Source organism: Dromiciops gliroides, chromosome 4 (genome assembly GCF_019393635.1).
Source record: "Dromiciops gliroides isolate mDroGli1 chromosome 4, mDroGli1.pri, whole genome shotgun sequence".
NCBI lineage: Eukaryota > Metazoa > Chordata > Mammalia > Microbiotheria > Microbiotheriidae > Dromiciops > Dromiciops gliroides.
In genome coordinates, this window is record NC_057864.1 from 255,130,793 (window position 1) to 255,152,993 (window position 22,201).

Below are 22,201 nucleotides of genomic sequence, written 5' to 3' on the forward strand. Positions count from 1 at the left end.
ATGGTTAGACAATAGCTTGGTCAGCATTAGGGGCAGGTGTGGGAGGGGAGTTGGAGAGAAACAAGGGAAAATCACCCTCTTGGTCTGGGATCACTCTGATTTTTCCCCCATTGTAAAATGGTGGACAACTCTGGAGAACGTACCATAGTTGAATGGTGGTCCACTCTGGCCGTCAGGTTTTCTGTGACCATGTTCTTCCTTGGGGCCCAGAGTTCTTAGGGTCATCCTGAATTCTCATTTCCTAGCCATGACTCACCCTCTGCTATTATCTCCTATGCTCTCCCCTCTCTCTTTACCCACACTTCCCGTCCCTTCCCTCTACTCCTCGTCCCAGACCAGACCACTGGGGTTCAGGCCTCTGCTACTCATCCCCCCTCCCAAACCAGAATCCTGGCCTCTTAGATTTCCCCTCCTCCTCCCCCTCCGTTCACCCAGCCCTTCTTGCTCTGCTTCTCTCCCCATCTCAACCCCTTCTTGCTGGATCCCTTTCGCTAGAAGGACCAGGTCAGGGGGAGAGGATGGGGAGGGGGCCTGGGGCCAAGCCTGGCCATCCCAGAGACAGGAGACACCATCTGCTTCTCGGAACTGCTGCCCTCTCGGGCCCCCTCCCCAGCTCTCTCCTCCCGCCCCCTCCTGGTGTCGGGCCCCTCCCCGGGCCCTTGTTGTGGGGCCGGTCCCTTTGTTTACGAAGCCCCCGCCAGACCCCTTAAATTGCCGTTAATGTTTCAGCGTAACGAATTAGTCTCTCATCACGAATCAGGCTTCGAAATGAGGGAAAAAAGCCCCGGTGAGGCCATCCTCGGAAATTGGGGTCATTCTCATTTGCAAAGCGGAGGATCCGAGCCCCGTAATGCGGGGAAATTTATTCCGAGGCAGGAGCCCCGGCGTGATTAGGCCCTTTGTAATTATCGCTCCGAGAGATTCCACTCCAGCCGCCTGCCTCCCTCGTGGATTAGCAAGCGAGTCGGAAAAATACACAGGATTTAATTAGAGGCAAATTAAAATTGGTAATGAAATCGGGCCAGTTGCAAGTGGCAAGAGTTGGAAGAGAGAGAGGGAGAGGGGATCTCGAGGGGGCACAGCGCCTGCCTGCCCTGCCCGCTTTCTTCTCTGTTTAGAAATGTAAAGATGGAGTCAGGGACCAGGGACAGGGACGGGGACACAGGGATAAGAAGGGCAGGTGTGAGAGGGAGGCAGGACTGAAGATGGGAGACTGGAGACGAGGACAGGGGAAGGAATTAGGGGCAAGGAGAGAAGTAGGTCAGAAGATGGGGACGTTCTGGGGAATAAGGAGAGGGTTCCATTCATTTCAGCAGTTAAGAAGCACCTACTATGTTCAGGGCACTGTGGGAAGGATAAGGGCAGCTGGTGACAGGCAGAGGGAAGGGAATGTGGGCGTTTCCCCACATAAAGATGGAGAGGAGAGAGAGAAGGGATCAGGCTACCCACATTCTAAGGGAATGACCTGAATTTCTGAGGCAGCCCCAAAAGTGTAGGGGTGGTGATTTGTTCTAGATTCCTTGTTTAAGAACATTGAAAAAAGGCCCAAGTCGTCCATACTCTGGCTCCAGCCTGCTATCCCAACCTTATATGTACTTGCCCGAGCCAAACTGAGACACTCCTTCTAACTGAAACGTCCCCTTGGCTCCTTACCTGCAGTGAGTGTTCTCCCCCAGCTGCTCCTGTCCTATTCCAACCCACAGCCAAATGCTTTTTGTTTAGTAAAGCCTTCTCTGATCCCTCCTGGCAGGAATGGTCTCCTCTTCTGAGGTCTTGTGGCCTGTTCCTTGATTTTCCCTTATTACACGTGCATATTCTATGGTGTTTTAGAGGTTTCTGTGGCCATGTCTTATGCCCTTATTAGACTTACTGGACTTGAAACTCCATGAGGGCATGGATTGTCTTGTTTATCTTTGCATCTCCACCTGTGCTTTACCCATGGCAGGGTTTCATAAATAAGCCCGTAAAGCTTAAAACTACTCTAAGACTTTGGGCATAATCTATACATGTTGAGTTGGATCGCTTCCCCTTGCTGACCCCTACCCTTACTCCTGCTACTTCCTGGTCTCACTTCATATCAATAATTGTGTATTGATGTGGAATAATGGGTAGGATCAAGAGAGATCTGGCTTCAAATATAGCTTCTGGAGCTTACATGGAAGGTAATTCCTCTGAGCTTCAGTTTCCTAATCTGTAAAATGGGAATGACACCTATAGTATCTACCTGACAGGATTGTTATGAGGATGAGGTGTGTGTGCGTGTGTGTGCGCGTATGTACATGTTTATGTGTGTATATGAGTATGTATATATATGTGTATGTATTTGTGTATATATGTATATATATGTGTGTGTGCTTTGCAGTCATTAAAGCAATATACAAATATCAACTATTGAGCTTCTTACCTATTCTCTATGCCTAGCATCCATCCATCCATCTATCTACCTATCTACCTATCTATCTATCTATCTATCTATCTATCTATCTATCTATCTATCTATCTATCTATCTATCTTTCTATCTGGTGGGTCAATGAGGGTTAAGTGACTTGCCCAGGGTCACAAAGCTACTAAATGTCAAGTGTCTGAGGCTGGATTTGAACTCAGGTCCTCCTGAATCCAGGCCTGGTGCTTTATCCACTGCACCACCTAGCTGCCCCCATGCCTAGCATTTTATACTTAAATGCAATGCTAGCTACTATGCCAGGTATAGAAGAGGATAAGACAGGAACCTGACCCCAAAGTGCTTTACAATATACTCACATACTCAGGGAATGTCAGATAAATATGAAAGGTATTATTGAGTATCCATTCATTAATCAAATATATACTGAATAATTACTCTGTTCCCTTTACTGTGTCCTTTGAAATAAGTAAGTCAATCAGTAATGATTTATTAAATGCCTACCATGATGTGCCAGGCACTGGCATATGGCGCTAGACCAAGTCAAGTCAACAAACATTAACACCTAGAGCCAGGCACTGCACTAAGTGCTGGGGATACAAAGAAAGGCAAAAGTCTGTCTCTGCTCTCTAGGAATTGATATTTATGCTCTCAGGGAAGGCCACATTGACATATATGAGTATGTACAAAGTAAATACAGGGGAATTAGAGAAGGGGACAGTCGTATCCATCCTTTTAACTCCAATTCAAATGGAAACTCTTCTGGAAGTTTTCCCTAGTCTTAGGAAGAGGTTTCTGTAACAACCTTCTCCTTCAGAACTCAAACAGCACTTTATTTTATGCTTCTCTAATGCATCTTACCCTGTGATATGCATATTCATTGTGTGCTTTATGTTTGGACCTCTGTTTTATTTTTCAGCCTAGCACAGAGCTCTGTATACAATATTTGATGAGGATAAATGAATGAATAAAAGAAATAACCAATTTAGTCCAAGAAACATTTGTTAAGTATTTAAGTTCTAGGTACTAGGGAAACACAAAAAACCTCAAACAGTCCCTGCCCTCAAAGAACTTACATTCTATTAGAACTAATAAGGTTTACTAAGTTCTTCCTACATTGCAGACACTATACTAAATGATGGGAATACAAAGAAAAAAGACAGTACCTGCCCACAATGAGTTTACATTCTATTTTTTAAATTAAATTTTATTTTTTTATTCAATGAAAGTCTGCTTTCTCTCCCTTCCACCTTCCCCATTTCAAGTGAGAAAGGATGAAAGGAAAAGCCCCTATTACAAAGATGTATAATCATGCACAACAGTTACTGCATTAGCCTTGTTCAAATATATATATATATGTCTCTAGAATTTGGTTATAATATTCCTGGAAGTTTTCCTTTTGGGATCTCTTTCAGGAGGTGATCAGTGGATTCTGTCAATTTCTATTTAACCTTCTGCTTCCAAGATAGGAGGGCAATTTTCCCTGATAATCTCTTGTAATATGATGCCTAAGCTCTTTTTTTGATCATGGTTTTCAGGTAGTCCAATAATTTTCAAATCATCTCTCCTGGATCTATTTTCCAGGTCAGCTGTTTTTCCAAGGAGATGTTTCACATTGCCCTCTGTTTTTTAATTCATTTGGATTTGCTTTATTGTGTCTTGATTTCTCATAAAGTCATTACTTTCCATTTGCTCAATCCTAATTTTTAAGGAATTATTTTCTTCAGAGAGCTTTTCCATTTGACTTTTCAAGCTGTTGACTTTTTTTCATGACTTTCCTGCATGTCTCATTTCTCTTTCCATTTTTTCCTCTACCTCTTTTACTTTATCTTCAAAGTCCTTTTTGAGCACCTCTGTGGCCTGAGACCAATTCATATTTTTCTTGAAAGCTTTGGATGTAGGAGCTTTGACTTTGTTATCTTCTTCTGAGGGTGTATTTTGATCTTCCTTGTCACCAAAGAAACTTTCAGTGGTCCGCATTTTTTTCTGTCCATTTTTCTAGCCTATTTCTTGACTTTCAATTCCTTCTTGAAGTGGGGCACTGCCTGCAGGACACACTGTCCCAAGCTTGGGGGGTTCCAAGGTGGTATGATTTAAGGAGAAGCAGGTTCTCCACATCCTTGGCCTGTGCTCTGATCTGTCCAAAAAATATGTCTCAATCTTCACCCTGAATCCATCATCCTTCTATCAGGAGATGGGTAGCCTATTTCATCATGAGTCCTCTGTAACTGAGATTGGTCATTGTGCTGATCAGAGTGTTAAGACTTTCAAAATGGTCTTTATAATGTTGTTGTTATTAAATTGCTCTCCTAGTCCTCCTCACTTCACTCTGCATCAGCTCATACAAGTCTTCCCAGGTTTCTCTAAAACCATCCCCTTCATCATTTCAGCACAACAGTGTTCTATCACCTTCAGATGCCATAACCTGTTCAGCCATTCCCCAAGGAATGAGCACCACCTCGGTTTCCAATATGGAGCTGACATTCTAAAGGGGAGAACAACACATACACATGCACACACACACACACACACACACATTTAAAATAGGGGATAAGGACTGTACTTGTGATGTCATTGCTATGGAGAATTCCCAAGGGAGGACATTCTCTCTCCTGATTCAAGTTGGCATCTTCTTTGCAACTTAGGGCCTCAGAGAAGGCATACATAAGGGTACAAATTATAGCCCAGAGTAGTGCAAAGTTGTGACCTTCCCAGACCATAGTTGGTATATGTCAGAGACAGGACCTGAACATAGTTTTTCTTAGCTTCAAGGCTGCCTTCAATACTACATGTTGCCTTCCACACATAAATGGCTATAAATAAAAGCCACACAAAACAGATACATGATAAACTTGTGGGGAAATATGGTAGAATGTATGTTACTTGAGGGAAGAGGTTGTTTATTGCCATTTTAAAAAAGAGTATTTCCACGGCTGAGCACAGCATCTGTCTGGTGAATAAATGCTTGCTGATTGGCTGACCAACAAGCTTGAGGAGGGGGGCAGGCATAGTCTCATGCAGAAGATGTTGCTTGAGGAAAGTTAGGGATTTCACGAGATAAAGTCAAGGAGGCAATGCATTCTAGGCATGAGAGGCAGCTAGTACTAAGATAGAGATGAGAGAAGAGGGATAACCCTGCATGATAGAGGAGAGGGATCATAGGGTGCATAGAAAAGAAAGAAGTAAAAGTGAGAAGAAATTAGGCTGGAAACTTAGGTTGGGGTCAGATTGGGAAGAGCTTTAAGTGTCAAACAGAAGGACTTATATTTGTTCCTGGAGATAATAGGGAGCCAGTGGAGTTTATTGAGTAGAAGGGTGGGGGGTAATATGAGCAGGCATAATTATGTTTTAGGAAAATCATATTGAGTAGAATGGGGAAAGAAGTGAGGCAGGGAGACCAAATGGAAGACTGTTGCAATAGTTGAGGTGAGAGGTAATGAGATTCTGAAGTAGGATGGTGCTTGTGTGGGTGGAAAGAAGGAATCGGATATGAGAGATGTTGTGGAGATAGAAATGACATGATTTGGCAACTGATTTGGATGTGTGGGATGACAGTGAGAAATCAAGGATGATTCCCAACTATGTGAATCTGGTGATTGTAAGGATGGTGGATCTCTTGACAGAAATAGGGAAGTTAGGAAGAGGGCTGCTCCAAACTTCTGGGACTCCTCAGATGAAGAGATTCAGGTCACTTTATAAATTATTAGAAGGGGGGATAGCTAGGTGGTACAGTGGATAGAGCACTGGCCCTGGAGTCAAGAGGACCTGAGTTCAAATTTGGCCTCAGACACTTACTAGATGTGTGACTCTGGACAAATCAATCCTGATTGCCTCAAAAAAAAAAAAAGAAAAAAAAAGAATAGTAGAACATCAGATCTGGAAAGGGGCAATTGAAAGATAATCTAGTACATTCCCTTCATTTTACAAAGGAAAAAACTGAGTCTCAGAAAGGAGAAGTAAACCCCCATGATCACATAGTTAGTTAGTGGTAGAACCCAGGTCTTTGACTTCTACAGCACAGTACCCTTTCTGCTTCATGATGCTATATAATTTAATTTACTTTCTTTTTATAAATGCTTTTTTTTTTTAAACTTCAGAGCCATTTCTGGATTTTCCTTCCCCAACCCCCATTACGCCCTCTCTAATAACACTGGGATAAAATTGCTACAGTTAACAAAATCAAGTGACCATTTCTGGGAGTGTATGTAGTGTTCTGCCTCTGCAGTTTCCCAGCAGTCTACTCAAAGGAGGGAGATTCATTTCAGTTCAATAAACATTTATTAAGTGCCTACTATATGCCAGGCACTGTGCTAAATGCTGGGATACAAAAAGAAACAAAAAACAGATCCTGCCCTCTGGGGTCATACAATCTAATGGGGATGGGGAGGGACACAGCAGGCCAACAAATATATACAAAGTAAGCTATACACAGGATAAATAAGAAATAATTAACAGAGACAAGTTGCTGGAATTAAGAGGAGTTGAGGAGATTTCATTATGTGTTCACCAAGACTGATTATTTTAATTATTCAGAGTGTGATTTCATTCTGGTGATCTTTTTGTTTACGTTATTGTCACACTATTCATTTTTTCCCCAATGGGAGTTTTTGTATTTTGCATTATTTGGCAGTGGTTCCTTTCATTTTTTTCTTAGCACTTTTCCAGAGCTTTTGTGCTTTTTAGTAACAATAGCAATAAGTAGCTGAAATGTATGTAGAGCTTTAAGGTTTGCAAGTGCTTTACATATATTATCTCATTCCTCACAATGCTATGAGATGGTGCTGTTATACTCATTCTGCAAGTGGGGGTATATTAAGTCTCTGAGGGTCAGATGACTTGTCCAAGGTCACACAGCTAGAATTTGAGGTAGGATCCGAACACATGTAGTTTCTTTTTTCTTTTCTTTCTTTCTTTTTTTTTTTGGTGGGGCAGTGAGGGTTAAGTGACTTGCCCAGGGTCACACAGCTAGTAAGTGTCAAGCGTATGAGGATGGATTTGAACTCAGGTCTTCCTGAATTCAGGGCCACTGCTTTATCCACTGTGCCACCTAGCTGCCCCTGGAACACACATAGTTTCATTGGTGTAAGGAATGCCTATTGATGCACATCAGTAATTACTCTGCAATTTATAGTCATATAGAGTTGCCTGAGTCACTGAGAAGTTAAATGATTTGCACGGGTCACACAGCCAGTCATACCAGCAAATGTATCAGAGACAGAACTTGAACCCAGGTGTTGCTGTTTCTGAGGCTTGTTCTCTGTCCACTGTTGCTATCCAATTTTGTTGTTCAGTTGTTTCAGTCATGTATGACTTTTTGTGACCCCATTTGGGGTTTTCTTGGTAGAGACACTAAAGTGGTTCATCGTTTTCTTCTCCAGCTCATTTTACAGATGAGGAAACTGAGGTAAACAGAGTTAACTTGCTCAGGGTCACATGGCTAGTTAGTGTCTGAGGCCAGATTTGAACTGAAGAAGATGAGTCTTCCTGACTTCAGGCCTCGTACTCCATCCACTCTGCCACCTAGCTGCCCCAATTTAACAAGTGCTTATTAAGCATATGGTTAATAATATATTTAATATATAATAATATGCTGCCATGTGCTGGCCACTGCCCTAGATGTTGAAGATATAAAGATGAAAGTCCTTGCCCTTGAGGAACTTACAGTCAAATTCCAATCAAATTGTGTTCATTTACATTGTATTCCAATTCACTACAAAAAAGAACTGTGACATTATTAAGAGAGTGCAATGAGTGCAGAGGAGAAATCTAAGCTATGATTTGAGAATGAAGAGATAGCTTTTGGCTGGGGCACTTAGGGAAGGGGTCAAAGATTTTATGGTGGAACTGAGTAGGACCTTGCCAAATGAGGAATTGTGCTTCAGAAAGTACAAAGTGGAATTGGGAGTTGATACCGGCCCTGAGGACAGCATAAGCAAAAGGGCAGAGGTGAAAAATGAGAGAAGAACAGAGGGTGAGGCAGTTTGGTTGGAAAAACAAAAGATCCCAGGCTTAGGGCTAGAAGGGACCTTAGAGGTCATTAAGTCCAACCCCCGTGTTTCACAGATAAAGAAATTGAGGCCCAGAAAGGGTTAACTGACTTGCTAGCGAATATGGGATTTGAACCAGGTCTTCCTGAATCCATCTATCTACTACATCTCACTGCCACCTGAATGAAAAGTCTTTGAGTCCAGCTCTCTTTTTTAAACAAATGAAGGGGGGCAGATAGGTGGCACAGTGAATAAAGCACCAGTCCTGGATTCAGGAGGACCTGAGTTCAAATCTGGCCTCAGACACTTACTAGCTGTGTGACCCTGGGCAAGTCACTTAACCCCAATTGCCTCACCCCCCCAAAAAAAAAGTGATATGAGGAGTCAAGGCAATGCAAAGAACAAATTAACAAATAAACATTAAACAAATGAAGGAAGTGACTTTTAGGGAAGTTATGTGACTTCCCCAAAGTCACAAAGATAATGTGTGGCAGAACTGGGGTTTGTATCCAGGGCCTCTTAACTCCAAATCCAGTTCTCTTTCTACTGAGCTACACTGCTCTGTGAAGGGAAGAAGTATGAGTTAAGGCTGGATGAGTAGATTGGAGTTGGACTGACTCTCTCTCTCTCTTTCTCTATGCATGCCTTTCTCTCCCTCTCTCTTTACTTTTTTCTTTTTCTTTGTCCTCCCCTCCCCTCCCCTCCCCTCCCCTCCCCTCTCCTCTCCTCTCTTCTTCGTGTCTCTTTCTCTGTCTGTTAGGCCAATGATCTGGTGTTCTCTCTCTCTCTCTCTCTCTCTCTCTCTCTCTCTCTCTCTCTCTCTCTCTCTCTCTCTCTGCCTTCTAAGTCAGTGTCCATACCAAGCAGCATCTATTAAAGATCCAGAACTAAACCTTAGACTATATAATGATATTATCACTCTCTTGCCTATTTGGCTTCGAATGTCAGAATGATAATGAGTTTATTCTTTATTCAGTAGGCAATGAAGAATTATGGAAGCTTTTTGAGTCGGAGAGTAACATGCTCAGAGTAATGTGTCAGGAAGGTTATTCCAGGAGGCCGTGTAAAGGATGGATTGGAGAGAGGAGAGAGGGGGAGGAAAACAATAGTTAAAGTAAGAGGAGATGAAGGCCTTCGCTGTGGTAGAGTACGATGGGAGAAATAGTCTCATGTTGATTTGATAGGACTTGGCAACTGTTTGCATATGTGGAGTGAAGAAAAAAGATGCCAGGATGACTCTGAGGGTTTAGGACTGGGAAGATCAACAGAAACAGAGAAGTTAAAAGAAAGGGCATTTTTTAGTAGGAGAGACAAGTTCGGTTTTACATGGAGTGAGTTTGAGCTTCCAGAAGGACATTCAGATGCAGATATTTTGCAAACAATTGGAACTAGGGGACTGAAGCTCTCAGAAGTCAAAGCTGGAAAGAACGATTTAAGAGGCATCCGTATGGAGGTGATAATTAAAGCCCAGGAAACTTATGCTGATGTTTAAGGGCACCGTGTGGATGGGAGGGGAGAAAGGAGTGATCAGAGGAATAGAGGAAGAAATAACAGAGTGGGGGCCAGTCTTGGGAGCCAGTGAAGGGTGAAGGTATAAAGAATAAGGGGCTGGTCAAAAGTGCCAGCCACTGTAGAGAGGCCAAGGAGGATGAGGGCAGGACAAAGGCTACTGGGTTAATAATAAAGAAGTTACTAGTACCCTTGGAGAGAGCAGTCACAATAGGGTCTCAAGAGATGCAAGCTATATTCAGAGAGGTTGATGAGTGACTACAGTTATCCTTCCACATCTCAACCTTCCCCATCCATCATGGTTTTGATATATCTCGGATCAGAATAAGAAATTAAGTGAGAATGTTGGGGGAGTTTTGTGGAAGCAGCAGATGACATGCAAAGGTCAGCAAATGACACAGAGCTTATGGCCAAATATTTAACCCAGATTTTACAATAAAGTACTGTAAACACCGCATCCCCAAAAAACAAAAACAAAAAACAACAACCAAAACCCAGCTTCTGTTATGGAGGGCCAAAAAAATTTATATGGATTTTCAGATTGAGGGGGTGCTGTGCCCCTAACCACCACAGTGTGGAAGGGAAAACTGTACTCTTTCTAGAAATGTAGGAGTGGAGTAGAGGAAAGAAATGGAAACATACTTTGAGGGCATAATGAGGCCTAGGGAAGGTTTTAGGAGGCTAGGGAATCCTGGGCATTCAGGGAGGCTGACTTGAAAAAACTACCAAAGACTGAAACATTGAAGATAAGATTATATATTTAGAGCAGCGCCCTCATTTTACAGAGGAGGAACTGAGGCCCATAGAGTTTAAATGACTTCCCTAAGATCAAAGCTGGTATTCAAACCCAGTCCTCTATCTTCAGGCTCCTGGATCCTGCTCTCTTTACTCTGTTTATTCTTGGTTTTGAATTTTGAGTGATGCTGGTGGTACCTTCTGTTGTTTCCCATCAGAGTGTAGGCTCGTTTACTGCAAGAATTGGGGGTGGTAATAGTGTTCTTTTCCTTTTCCTTTGCATCTCTAGCATTTAACCCAGTGTCTGGCATATAGTAGGTGCTTAGTAAATGTTGATTGATTATTGATTGACATGGAAGTGTCACGAGGTGAAAAATCCAAGGAACTATGAGAACAGGGTGTTAGAGAGAATGGCAATAGATACGGACGACCCTAAGGATGATGGCAGAGGCAGCAGGGAGGGGGACACTGGAGCCAGGTGTCAAGGAGAAGGGTGCCAAAGGGAGTACCCAGAACAGTGCAGGACAACTGTGAGGAATGGAGGAAGATGACAAAATTGGATGACATGAACTTCAGAGGAAAAGTGGGATTGTTGACTAATGGTAACAAAGAAATGGCGTTATTTAAAATCATGACTGGGAGGAGGGCGGCATAGATGGTATTGCTTATCAAATTTGCAAATGACACGAAGCTGGAAGGGTTAGCCAACCCAATGAATGACAGTCAGATTTCAAAAAGATCTTGACAGACTAGCATGGTGGGCTGCATCTAAAAAAGATGAAATGTAATTGAGATAAATGTAAAGTGCTACACTTGCATTAAAAAGTCAACTTTTCTCAAATACATGATGGGGGAGTTGTGGCTAGACAAGCCTGTCTGTTTCTCTTACGTGCCTAACCTTTCTCTCTCACGTGCCTAACCTTTCTCTCTCTCTCTCGATCTCCTTTGCTGGCTCCTCATCCATTTCCAGACCCCTAAGTGCAATTGTTCCCTCAGGACAGAACTCCGTCCTGAGCTCTCTTCTTTTCTTTCTCTACCTTCTGTCCCTGGAGCACCTCATTAGCTCCTCTGGATTCAAGTATTATCCCTTTACAGATGACTCCTAAATCTATGTATCCTGCCTGAATCTCTTCGGAACTCGTCTCCTGGCTATCTCAGCAGCATCAGTATGGCCAAAACAGAACCTGTCATCTTTCTCTTTCAACTCAGCCCTTCTTCAAACTTCCCTTATTTCTCTTTGGGGCATTATAATTCTCCCAGTCATCCAGCTTTGTAACCTTGGGTCAGCTCTGACTTCCCCCTGCCTCGATCTCCAATATTTAGTCAGTTTCCAAGTCTAATCAGTTCTACCTTTATGACACTACTCCCACCCTTCACTTTTTCTCTATTCACATGTTGCAGAAGGGATTGCTTCTTGGCAGGGATTCTTCATTTTTCCTGTGTCATGAAGCCCTTTGACAATCTGGGGAAGTCTTTGGACCCTTTCTCAGAATAATACTTTTAAACGCATAAAATAAAGTGCATAGGATTACAAAGGAAACTGATTATAATGAAATACATATTTTTAAAAAAATTTGGGGGGGGCAGGGCAATGAGGGCTAAGTGACTTGCTCAAGGTCACACAGCTAGTAAGTGTCAAGTCTCTGAGGTCATATTCAAACTCAGGTCCTCCTGATTCTAAGGCCAGTGCTTTATCCACTGTGCCACCTAGGTGCCCCCATGAAATACATATATGAAATACAAATATGTATATGCATATATTTATAAGTATATATAATCAACTCAATAAAATATTATGATGTAATATATATGATATCTATTATTATGATAATATAGACTCAAAATATATATTAAAGTTCATGGATACCAGGTTAAGAAGCCCTGCTCCATAGATTGGGGTTGGTCCAAGGACTCTCCAAACTCTTAGACCCGTGATTCTAAGGGACTGGGGGGAAGTAAAGTTGAAATGCATAAGGCTGAGAGAATGGGACCAGCATCAGGACAGAGCTTATGTGTAGGGTGTTGGGTGTGGATGGCAGGGATGAGAGGAGGAGAAAGGTAAGAGGGAAGCTGGTAGGGCATGAGATCCATAAGGGAAAAGGAATGCTGTGCTATTCAATTCAACAGTCATTTATTAAGGTGCAACTATGTAGGCTCTGTGCTAGAGTGGGGGATACAAAGAACATGAAAATATCTCTATCTCCCCAAGGAACTTGTCTTCTCCTAGGGAAGATACCCCAAATACAGTAAATACAAGGGCTAAGGAGGGGGCCTGTGATTTCACTGGTATAGGGAACTACTGGATAAGGACATTCTCTCTACTAACGCAGTTTTACCCTCTCAGGTCTTATAGCATTACCTCGAATGCTTGCCCAGGGTCATACAGCCAGTATGTGCCAGAGGTGGGATTTGAACTCAGGTCTTCCCGGCTCTGAAGCCAGCCATCTCTCCAGTACACCACATTGCCTTGCCACTAAATACAAACTATATAGAAAGTGAATAACAAATTACAGAGTGGAGGGGGAAGGGGATCAGGAAAGGGTTGTGTAGGACCTAATCTGAGTTTTGAGAAGAGCCAAGGATTCTCAGAGCTGGAAGTAAGGAGGTGTGGTGTCGAAGAGAGTAAGGAGAAAGCACTTTGTAGGCCTGAGCAGGCAGTGGTGATGAATGGAGACAGGTCGTTTTTGCAAGAATAGAAGTGTGGGGCGCAGCTGGGTGGTAGTGGATAAAGCACCGGCCCTGGATTCAGGAGGACCTGAGTTCAAATGCGGCCTCAGGTACTTGACACAGCTGTGTGACCCTGGGCAAGTCACTTAACCCTCATTGCCCTGGGCAGGGCTAGGGGGGAGAATAGAAGTGTGGCAATGCTTTTACAGACCAGTGAAGGCCCTTCCAGGTGTCAGGCTTGGGACCAGGTCAGGAGATAGGGGCAGATAGGTTGGGGAGGACCGTCCTTTGGAAGACTCCCACTAGACAGCTCAGAAAGAGAAGCCATGAAGGAGAGGGCTGTAAAAGGGGCTTCCGGGTCACTCATGCCATCCCGCCTGGGACTCTGACAGTCTCATAAACAGGCCCAGGCAGGATGGGCATGAGTTCTCACAGCTGCACCCCATATACAGCCACTTCTATTCAGGGGCTCTGCCTACTGATAGGAATTCCTATTAGTTAGGGGCCTTGTCTTGTCCGTTTAAGTACTCCACAGTGCCTAGGACAGAGCCTCTAAGGTATTAGGTGCTCAGTAAGCTTTGGGTTCTAGTAGAGGCCCTTCTGCTTTGGGTTGGTCACTTCCTTTCTCTGGGCCTCATTTTCTACCACTATAAAACAAGGGGTTAGACTAGAGGATCCTTAAGGTCCCTCCCTGTTCTTTTTTTTTTTTTTTTTTTGGTGAGGCAATGGGGGTTAAGTGACTTGCCCAGGGTCACACAGCTAGTAAGTGTCAAGTGTCTGAGGCTGGATTTGAACTCAGGTACTTCTGAATCCAGGGCCGGTGCTCTATCCACTGTGCCACCTAGCTGTCTCAATCCCTCCCTGTTTTGACAAGAGATAGTTTCTGGACCAATCATGGGTGCCTCAGGTGTGACACATATTGAGGCAATTGTGCTGGCTTCAGCTCTTTAAAAAGATGGTGGGGACAGCTAGGTGGCGCAGTGGGTAGAGCACCGGCCCTGGAGTCAGGAGGACCTGAGTTCAAATTTGGCTTGACACTTGACACTGCCTAGCTGTGTGACCCTGGGCAAGTCACTTAACCCCAATTGCCTCACACACACAAAAAAAGTGTTTAAAAGATGGCAGTTCAGATGTTATGGGAGTGGGGGAGCTGTTGATTCAAGTAGAATTTGGCAGACACTTAAAGGAGGCCATTATGCCCTGCTTTGGAAGAGACATCAGCAAACTTGAACTGTACAAGTGGGAAAGCAGGGAGGGCGGGTATTAAAGAGAAGTCTAGTGGCTTGATCTGCTGGGCCCCAGAAGGCAGACCTAGGAGCAAGGGGTGGAAGTTACAAGGAAACCAATGAAGGTATTATGCAAGAAAACAAAAACCATCCTAACAATTAGAACTATCCAAAAGTGAGACAGGGACAGCTAGGTGGCACAGTGGATAGAGCCCCTGCCCTGGAGTCAGGAAGCCCGAGTTCAAATATGGTCTCAGACACTTACTAGCTGTGTGACACTGAGCAAGTCACTTCACCCTGTTTGCCTCAGTTTCTTCATCTGTAAAATGAGCTGGAGAAGGAAATGCCAAACCACTCCAGTATCTCTGCCAAGAAAACCCCAAATGGGGCGGGTCACAGAGAGTTGGATGTGACTGAAACAAATGAACACAAAGTGAAATGGGCTGCCTCCTGCAGGAGGTCATGGGTGGATTCCCATTTACTGGAGGTCTTCAAGATGAGGCTCGGTTCTCTGGAAAGAGCAATGGATTTACAATCAGAGAACCTGAGTTCAAATTCTGAATCTACCACTTCTACCTTTGTGGTCTTGGAGAAGTTAATTAGCATTGAGTATCTTCCTTAGTCTGAAGAGTGAAAAGGGTTGGACTAGATGGTTTCTGAGGTCTCTTTGAACTTTAAATGGATGACCCTGTGATCCTGCTGCCATTTGTCAGAGAAGTGGAAGGAAGATTTCTGGTTAGGGGTGGGTTCTACTAGATGATCTTTGGGGGTCCCTTCCAAATCTGGGATTCTTGCATTCTGTGAATATCTTTTTGTGTGTGTGTGTGAGGCAGTTGGGGTTAAGTGACTTGCCCAGGGTCACACAGCTAGTAAGTGTCAAGTGACTGAGGCTGGATTTGAACTCAGGTCCTTCTGATTTCAGGGCTGGTCCTCTATCCACTGCACCACCTAGCTACCCCTCTGTGAATATCTCTTGAAGAGAATGATGATGGTGGGTGCTATTTTTCCATGTCCACTTTTGCTAGAGGAGATGTTGACTGGGGTCCCTTTTGTTATCTCTCTGATCTCTCAGAATGCTGTCCGACACAACCTGAGCCTACACAAGTGCTTTGTACGAGTGGAGAACGTCAAGGGCGCCGTGTGGACGGTGGATGAACACGAGTACCAAAAGCGGAGACCGCCAAAGATGACAGGGTACGTGTGCTCAGTCCCCCAGGTTGTAGGGGCTTCAGCTGTCTGGGCCAGCAAAAAGAGCTTTTCAGTTCATGTGTTTATGTGACTAGGCACATACAGATGTACTGTTGCCCATTTACCTTCCCCCGCTCCCCCCAACACATACGACCATCACCACCCCTACTGCAGGGACAAATATGTCATCCATCTATCCTAGCCTTGACTCCATTTCAATCTAGTGTTGGGGATGGATGGTTGCATGGATGGATGGATGGATGGATGAGTTGAAAGCAGAAGGGAAGAGCTGAGGAATGCTCTACATGGAGTCTGGAAATAATGGAGGGCCAGGGGAAATAAGGAGAATGGCCCTGGTCATGATGGTCCTATTCCCCCAGCTGAGATAGACAAACAAAGGAGGGAGGGGAGGACCATGAATGAAGGCTAAAGATGGTACATACAAATGTATAGACATATGTATGCCATGTTTAGCTTCCATTCTGTATGTGTGTATAAGCGGACATATAGCTATATTGGACACACGTACCACTGAGTATGTATATGTGCATATATGTATCTATATGTGGGTATATGAGAGACACACAGAGAGAGAGACACACACACACAGAGAAACAAGAATAATTTTCAAGGTGTGTAGAGAGGATTGGGGAGGAACTGTTTTATCCCAATTTCCCAGGGCTGGGGCAAACACCAGCCTCTTCCCTTTGGGCCAGAGGTATTTTGGGGAGAGGGCAGGTGCCAGATGTGAGTAGGACACTTGGTTGTCTTCTCCTGAGTTTCTCTCCACTCATTCAACCCCGATAGTTACTGAGTGAGGTCTATGCCACCAAGGTCAGGGTCTGGGCTGCGAAGAGTTTCTCCCTCTTGACTCACCAGTCACACTCCAGGAAAGTGACGGTCTTTTCAATTTCTCCTTTGCTCTTTCCCCCAAGGAGTCCAACTCTGGTGAAGAACATGATTTCGGGCCTCAGTTATGGAGCACTTAATGCCAGCTATCAGGTGACTTATTATCGTTGCCCCGGCGGGGTCCCGTTCACCCTTCTTCCCCTCTCCCTTGCCTTTCTTCCTCAGTCCCAATGCCTCCCCAAAGCCCTCCCTCAGCCTTTGTCAAAGACCTGTCCTCTCCTATTCCAGGGAGCACCAGGGTAGCTGAGGGCCAAGAAAGGCTTATTTTCCTTTTCTGAGGGACCTCTCTCCATGTGGGCTGAGACCCCCCCAACTCCCTTTCCCCCTCTATCTCCTCCTTCCCACACAGCCTCCAGTTCTTTCCAATTCTTGTGTATGGAGCTGGGGGAGGGGGACAGGAGGGAAGATTGGCCCCGATTGCCTCTCCCCTCCAGTACAGGTGAGACCTTCCTCCCTCACTCCCCTCTCACTATCCCTCGTACAAGAGAGGCCTTCTATCTCCCAGGCATCCTCCTTTTTATCCTCGATGGGGGTGTGAGCTGAAGCTGGGAGGGGAGAAGGTGGGAGGCCCAGCCTAAAGGGGATGGGGCCAAAGAGAACAGCGTGTCTCCCTGTGTCAGGGTTAGGAGGGTGAGAAGTGAATGGATAAACAAGTGAGCCTGGGCAGACAGACAGAGAGGAGGCTCCCCCACTGGTGCGATGGGGGAGGGGAGGAGACTATCTGCCATTGCCTCTGCGTTTGCCCATGCCCTTTTTCTCTCCCATCCCTCTCTAGGCTGCCCTGGCCGAGAGCAGCTTCCCCCTCCTCAACAGCCCGGGCATGCTCAACCCCGGCTCCACCAGCAGCCTCCTGCACCTCGGACATGAGGATGTGAGCAGTACGGTGGAGCCCCTCACCAGCAATGGCAGCATCAGCCCCCCACGCCTCTCCCCACCCCAGTACAGGTGAGATCGCCAAGGCCCTCATCCCCATTGCCAAGAACAACACACTAGGCTAGCATTCGTTGGTGCTTTAAGGGTCATGCAGCTAAGTGCACAAATCCAAGGCCAGCGGTGTGTTCACTGTGCAACATAGCTGCCTCAGCCAGTCCAGGGGAGACCATTGGAGATGACGGTACCCACTCCCCCACTTCACCTAGAGCTAGTCAGAGCCTTCCTCTTCCCCCGACCCAGGTGCCAGGGAGACTTCCCCCTCTTCAGTACAATTCAGACATTCCTCTCCCTGTTCATCTTTCCTCCCCAGGACAGGGACAGGTGAAGAGAAGCATACACATATACATATACAACTTTTACAAACATATACACAGACAGCACATGTTTTCAAACATATCCACATGTAACACACGCACACAAACACACACACTTCTCGGGCAGCATAAAATCATTATCTCCATAGATCCTTTCTCTTGTGATACAGGTGGGGGTTCTGAGGGTCTGGGTACCCAGGGAGGGTGGGAGACCGGCACTTCATGCCAGAGAGGTCAGAGGTCAGGCCTGGTGAGGTGGGAGTGTTATGGTCTGTAGAGCCAGGGGCGAGGGACTGGCAGGTCTTGGGGATGACTTTAATGGGGACAGTAAAGGGAAGAGGTCTTTCTTCCGGCCTGGGGCTTGTAGCTCTCTATACTCAACCATCCATCCATCCCTCCATCCTTTCTCCTCACTGCTGCAGTCACCAGGTGCAGGTGAAGGAAGAACCAGCTGAAGCAGAGGAGGACAGTCGGCCTGGGCCCACCCTGGGCCCCACCAACCCCAGCACTGGGGCTCCCACAGAAGACAGGGACCCTGAAGAGGATCTGCCTGGGGAGGAACTGTCGTAAGGGTCTCTGGGGGAGGGGCAGGCAGGGAAGGAAGGGGGTGAACATTCCCCACTTCCCGCCCTCAGGAGACCCCTCCTCAGGCTCTCACCTTCCCCTCCCCTCTACAGCCTCCCGGCACTTCCAGGACAGCAGATTGGGCTGACTCTGACAGACTCTCCCTTCCCCCTCCACTGACCTTTGCTTCTCACCCCAAGACCAGTGGCCGGTGGTCTAGAACTGGTGGGAGAGCCAGGAGAGTGTGGGCCCCCAATACCTGACTTCAGTCTGTGTCCAAGCACCTCCTTCCCTCGCCCCCCTCCCCCCAACCTCTGCCCCTCAGCCCATCTCTTACCACCACCCCGTGACCACCAGCAGCAGGACTCCCCCCCCCACCTTTGCTTTCTGCCCCCCATCAACACTGAGACCCGCAGGCGGGGCTGACAGACCCCCATTCCCACCAAGGCAGCGTTTGTCCCCTTCTTCCCCCGCCCCGACCTTGACCTTGCACCCTCTTCTCTGAGAAGCCCGGGGCAAGGCAACCTTGTCAAAGAATCTAGAGCTGGAAAGGGCCAGAGAGATGATCAGTTTCACCCCCTCACTTGGCATATCAGGAAACTGAGGCCCAAGAAAAGGAAAGTGACTTCCTTAAAGCCACACAGACAGTAAGCGGCAGAGTCAGGATTTGAACCCAGGTCTTCTGATTCCAAGTTTGGTCCACTTTCTGCTCCCCTGTACTATACAAGGCTCCCTTCTTCCATACTGTGAATGATCAACACCGGCCACCAACCTCATGGGAAATGGGGAGCTTAGAGCATCTCAGACTCCACCCCACCCCAGGACAAACCAGTTCTCCCTCTCCTGTGTACCCAGCCGCCTCAGGGTTGTGCACGGGTGAGACCAGCTGGGGCTCTGGGATTGAAAGCAGCTTCAAGAAGGGGATGATCCATGAAAATGGAAGACCCCTGCATGAGGACTGGACCTCCCCAGGGGAGGTGGCATGCTGCCTCCCTCACACCTTCCCCTGTGTCATTGCTATAACTATTGAGATCTGACTCCTGCCATCTCAAGCCATCTCCACCATGTCCCCCATGTAGCCTGCCTTGTATGAAGAGTGGGCAATATGGAGGGTCTGGAAGGAGAGATACAGGGGCAGAGGGGGGTTCGAGGATAGATTACTTGCCCTCGGGGAGAAGGGGGAAGAGGGAAAATGTCCCTAAGACTTTGGTATTCAGCCATGGAACTGAAGGGGTTGGTCTCCACTTGTGGAGAGGAAAAATCCCATGGCCTCCACTAGGTGTCCCCATGGAGCTCAGTGCTGCCGCTGGCTGGCTGGCTGGCTGGCTGGCTGGCTGGCTGAGGGAGGGAGTGTGCCCCTTGGCCTCCAGCCGCATCAGAAGAGGCTCCCACGTGGGACCAGGGGCCGAAGAGGGCGGGGGAGCAGGCCAGCGACCAAGGCCAGAGGACTGGGCCTCCTCTCCCAAAGGCCTCCCTCCTGCCCCTCCCGCCCCCTGCCCCTCTCCATTTTACAGTCCCCCTCAATTCCCTCTCCTCTTCTTTCCCCAGTGAAACGGATGACCAAAGACCTTTCTTATGCCAGAAGCAGAAACCAAAACTTTTTGTTTGCTTTTTTTCCTTTGTCACCCCCTTCCTCCATTCCTGATCTGACCTTACACCCTCACCCCCATGGCTCCCTCACCCCCCAGGCTAGAAGCTGGAGGGAGGGGGAGGTCCCCTCCACTTAACTTATTGTTTTAAACCAAAGTTGACAGTGTCTGTTGGTGGCCATGGCTTTCTTCCACACCCCCGTCTTCAGCTGCCCACAGAAGGGACCTGGGGACAGGCTTCCCTGCACACCTCACTTCTACTCTTGTTCCCTCCTCATTGCTCTGCCCCTCAGCTGTTCTTCCCCTTCCCCTCTCACTGGGGGCTTGGGATCTGAGGGCTCAAATGGGATGAGCTCCCTTAGGCCTCTGGGGCAACAATAGCTATCTCCAAGGGCCTCTAGAGGGAAGGATCAGTTATGGGTGTTGTTCCTGCTTTCCCTCCTAGCCCAACTCCCCCGCCTCCAGTCAATATTGTGTCCCAGCCAGCCAGCCATTCCCCTTGGTCACCCTCCAGTGCCCACCCCAGGCTGGTCCCTGGTGTGCCCATCATCACGCTTCTACCATTGCTAGGGCTGGAGACACAAAGGTGGAGGGCTGCGTTCTGAGGGTTTGCTGGGGAGAGAGCTGAAACAAGTAAAGGAGAAACCAGCTGTCATTCCTTCCCCCCACTATGGGGGACTCCAGCGTCAGGTGAAGGGCAAGACGGCGGGCGGGCTGCTCTGTCTATCCCTAGACTAGTCCCTCGGATAGGGACAGGACCAGGAAGGGGTTGGAGGGGAACTTGATGGACGGTTGTCTAGAAAGTGCCCAGGCAACACACTCAGACTGTGATCCTCACAAGTCCCCACCAGGACTTGGGTGGCAAAAGGTCCCTGGTGCCTGTTAACCACAATCCTCGTCCCAGTTTGTTCCTTGCCCTCTGGCATGTGCAGAAATATTAAATGCCCTCTGCTCTTAGGCCCTCAGTGTGTGTCACCTAGTGGGGGAGTGGGCTGATGGGATTAAGTCAGAAGGACCTGAGCCTGGAACACAAAGCATGGGAGTGGACATTTCTGTAGGAGTGGATGAGTGTGTATGTGTTTATGTGTGTGTGTGTGTGAGTCTACCTGACCATACTCAGCCGTGTGTGAATGAGCAGGAATGTCAGCGTGCACCCCATGGGTTCCCAAAACCAATAAGTATGTCCAGACACCTTCTGTGTGTCAGATTCAAAGCATTACTCATTCACAATAGAACAAAGCGATGTAGTGGTTGGGAAGGGAGGCATCAGGACTGGATGGCCAGGTCAGTTTCCCACTTGAGTTTCTTTTTCTTTTACCTTCCTCCCAAGCTGGGTCTGGGAATAGCTTCCCCATAAAGTGGCCTGTTAGCTTGGAAAATAACAGTGTTTCTGATAGCCTTAGGTTCTGCTCAGGCTACCGTTTTCCCCATCTCTGAATCTGGTCCGGCTCCTCGTTGCCACATCTATCTGCTGCTTTCTCAACTTCTTAGTACGTACACACACACACACACACACACACACACACACACACACACACACACACCCTCCCTTCCTTCCCAGGTAGATGAGGTCTAGTCCCGTGTTGCCTTCTGTCCAAGCTCCAAGCTCCTATTCCTTCCCCAAATCTCTCCCTAACCCCTTTGTTTCCTGTACTTTCAAAGCTTCTTTCCCCAAAGTGAATTCTCCCTCTTTTTCCTGCTTCCTAAATCAAATCCCCACCCCTATACCATGCCATCCAGTGGTTTTTTACACAGTTTTGCTGTTTTTCCCAGGCTGATGTGCCTGGGAGTAGGTGGTGGTGGGAGGGGTGTGTGGGGTAAGGGTGGAGGTGGGGGCAGGGTAAGCAATTTCCAGGATTCTTTTACTTCTTGGACTAACCCTTAGAGTCAACCCTGACCATTAGATCAAAGATCCCTTCCTTGATGGAAACCAAATCTCTTACAAGGGAAAGTGGTTCTGAAGACTTGAGTCTGAAACATTGGACCAGCAATGCCCATGTCCTTGTGTGTGTGTGCCACTGTAAGGCATGTGCCTTACAGACTTGAATGTGTGTGTGTGTGTGTGTGTGTGTGTGTGTGTGTGTGTGTGTGTGTGTGACTGTACTAGCTGGTCTAGCTGGTAACCAAGCTGGGATGTAGAGTCAATGGATGTCTAGCTGAGTGCTGCTGGCCTCCCAA

At 46.8% G+C, this 22,201-nt stretch overlaps 1 protein-coding gene across 3 annotated transcripts in view; it reads left to right on the forward strand.

Moving 5' to 3' along the window:
* Nucleotides 1-21,814, forward strand: part of FOXP4 (forkhead box P4) — a 101,659-nt gene extending 79,845 nt beyond the window's left edge. For 2 of the 3 annotated variants that reach the window (XM_043963492.1, XM_043963494.1), the window contains 5 exons: nucleotides 15,599-15,720; nucleotides 16,650-16,716; nucleotides 16,973-17,062; nucleotides 17,399-17,568; nucleotides 18,293-21,814. In XM_043963492.1, the coding sequence (XP_043819427.1) occupies nucleotides 15,599-15,720; nucleotides 16,650-16,716; nucleotides 16,973-17,062; nucleotides 17,399-17,568; nucleotides 18,293-18,440 (597 nt within the window). In that variant the 3' untranslated portion in view covers nucleotides 18,441-21,814. The remainder of the gene's footprint in view (nucleotides 1-15,598; nucleotides 15,721-16,649; nucleotides 16,717-16,972; nucleotides 17,063-17,398; nucleotides 17,569-18,292) is intronic. The other variant, XM_043963493.1, reaches the window with a different exon arrangement.
* The last annotated feature ends 387 nt before the right edge of the window (nucleotides 21,815-22,201 follow it).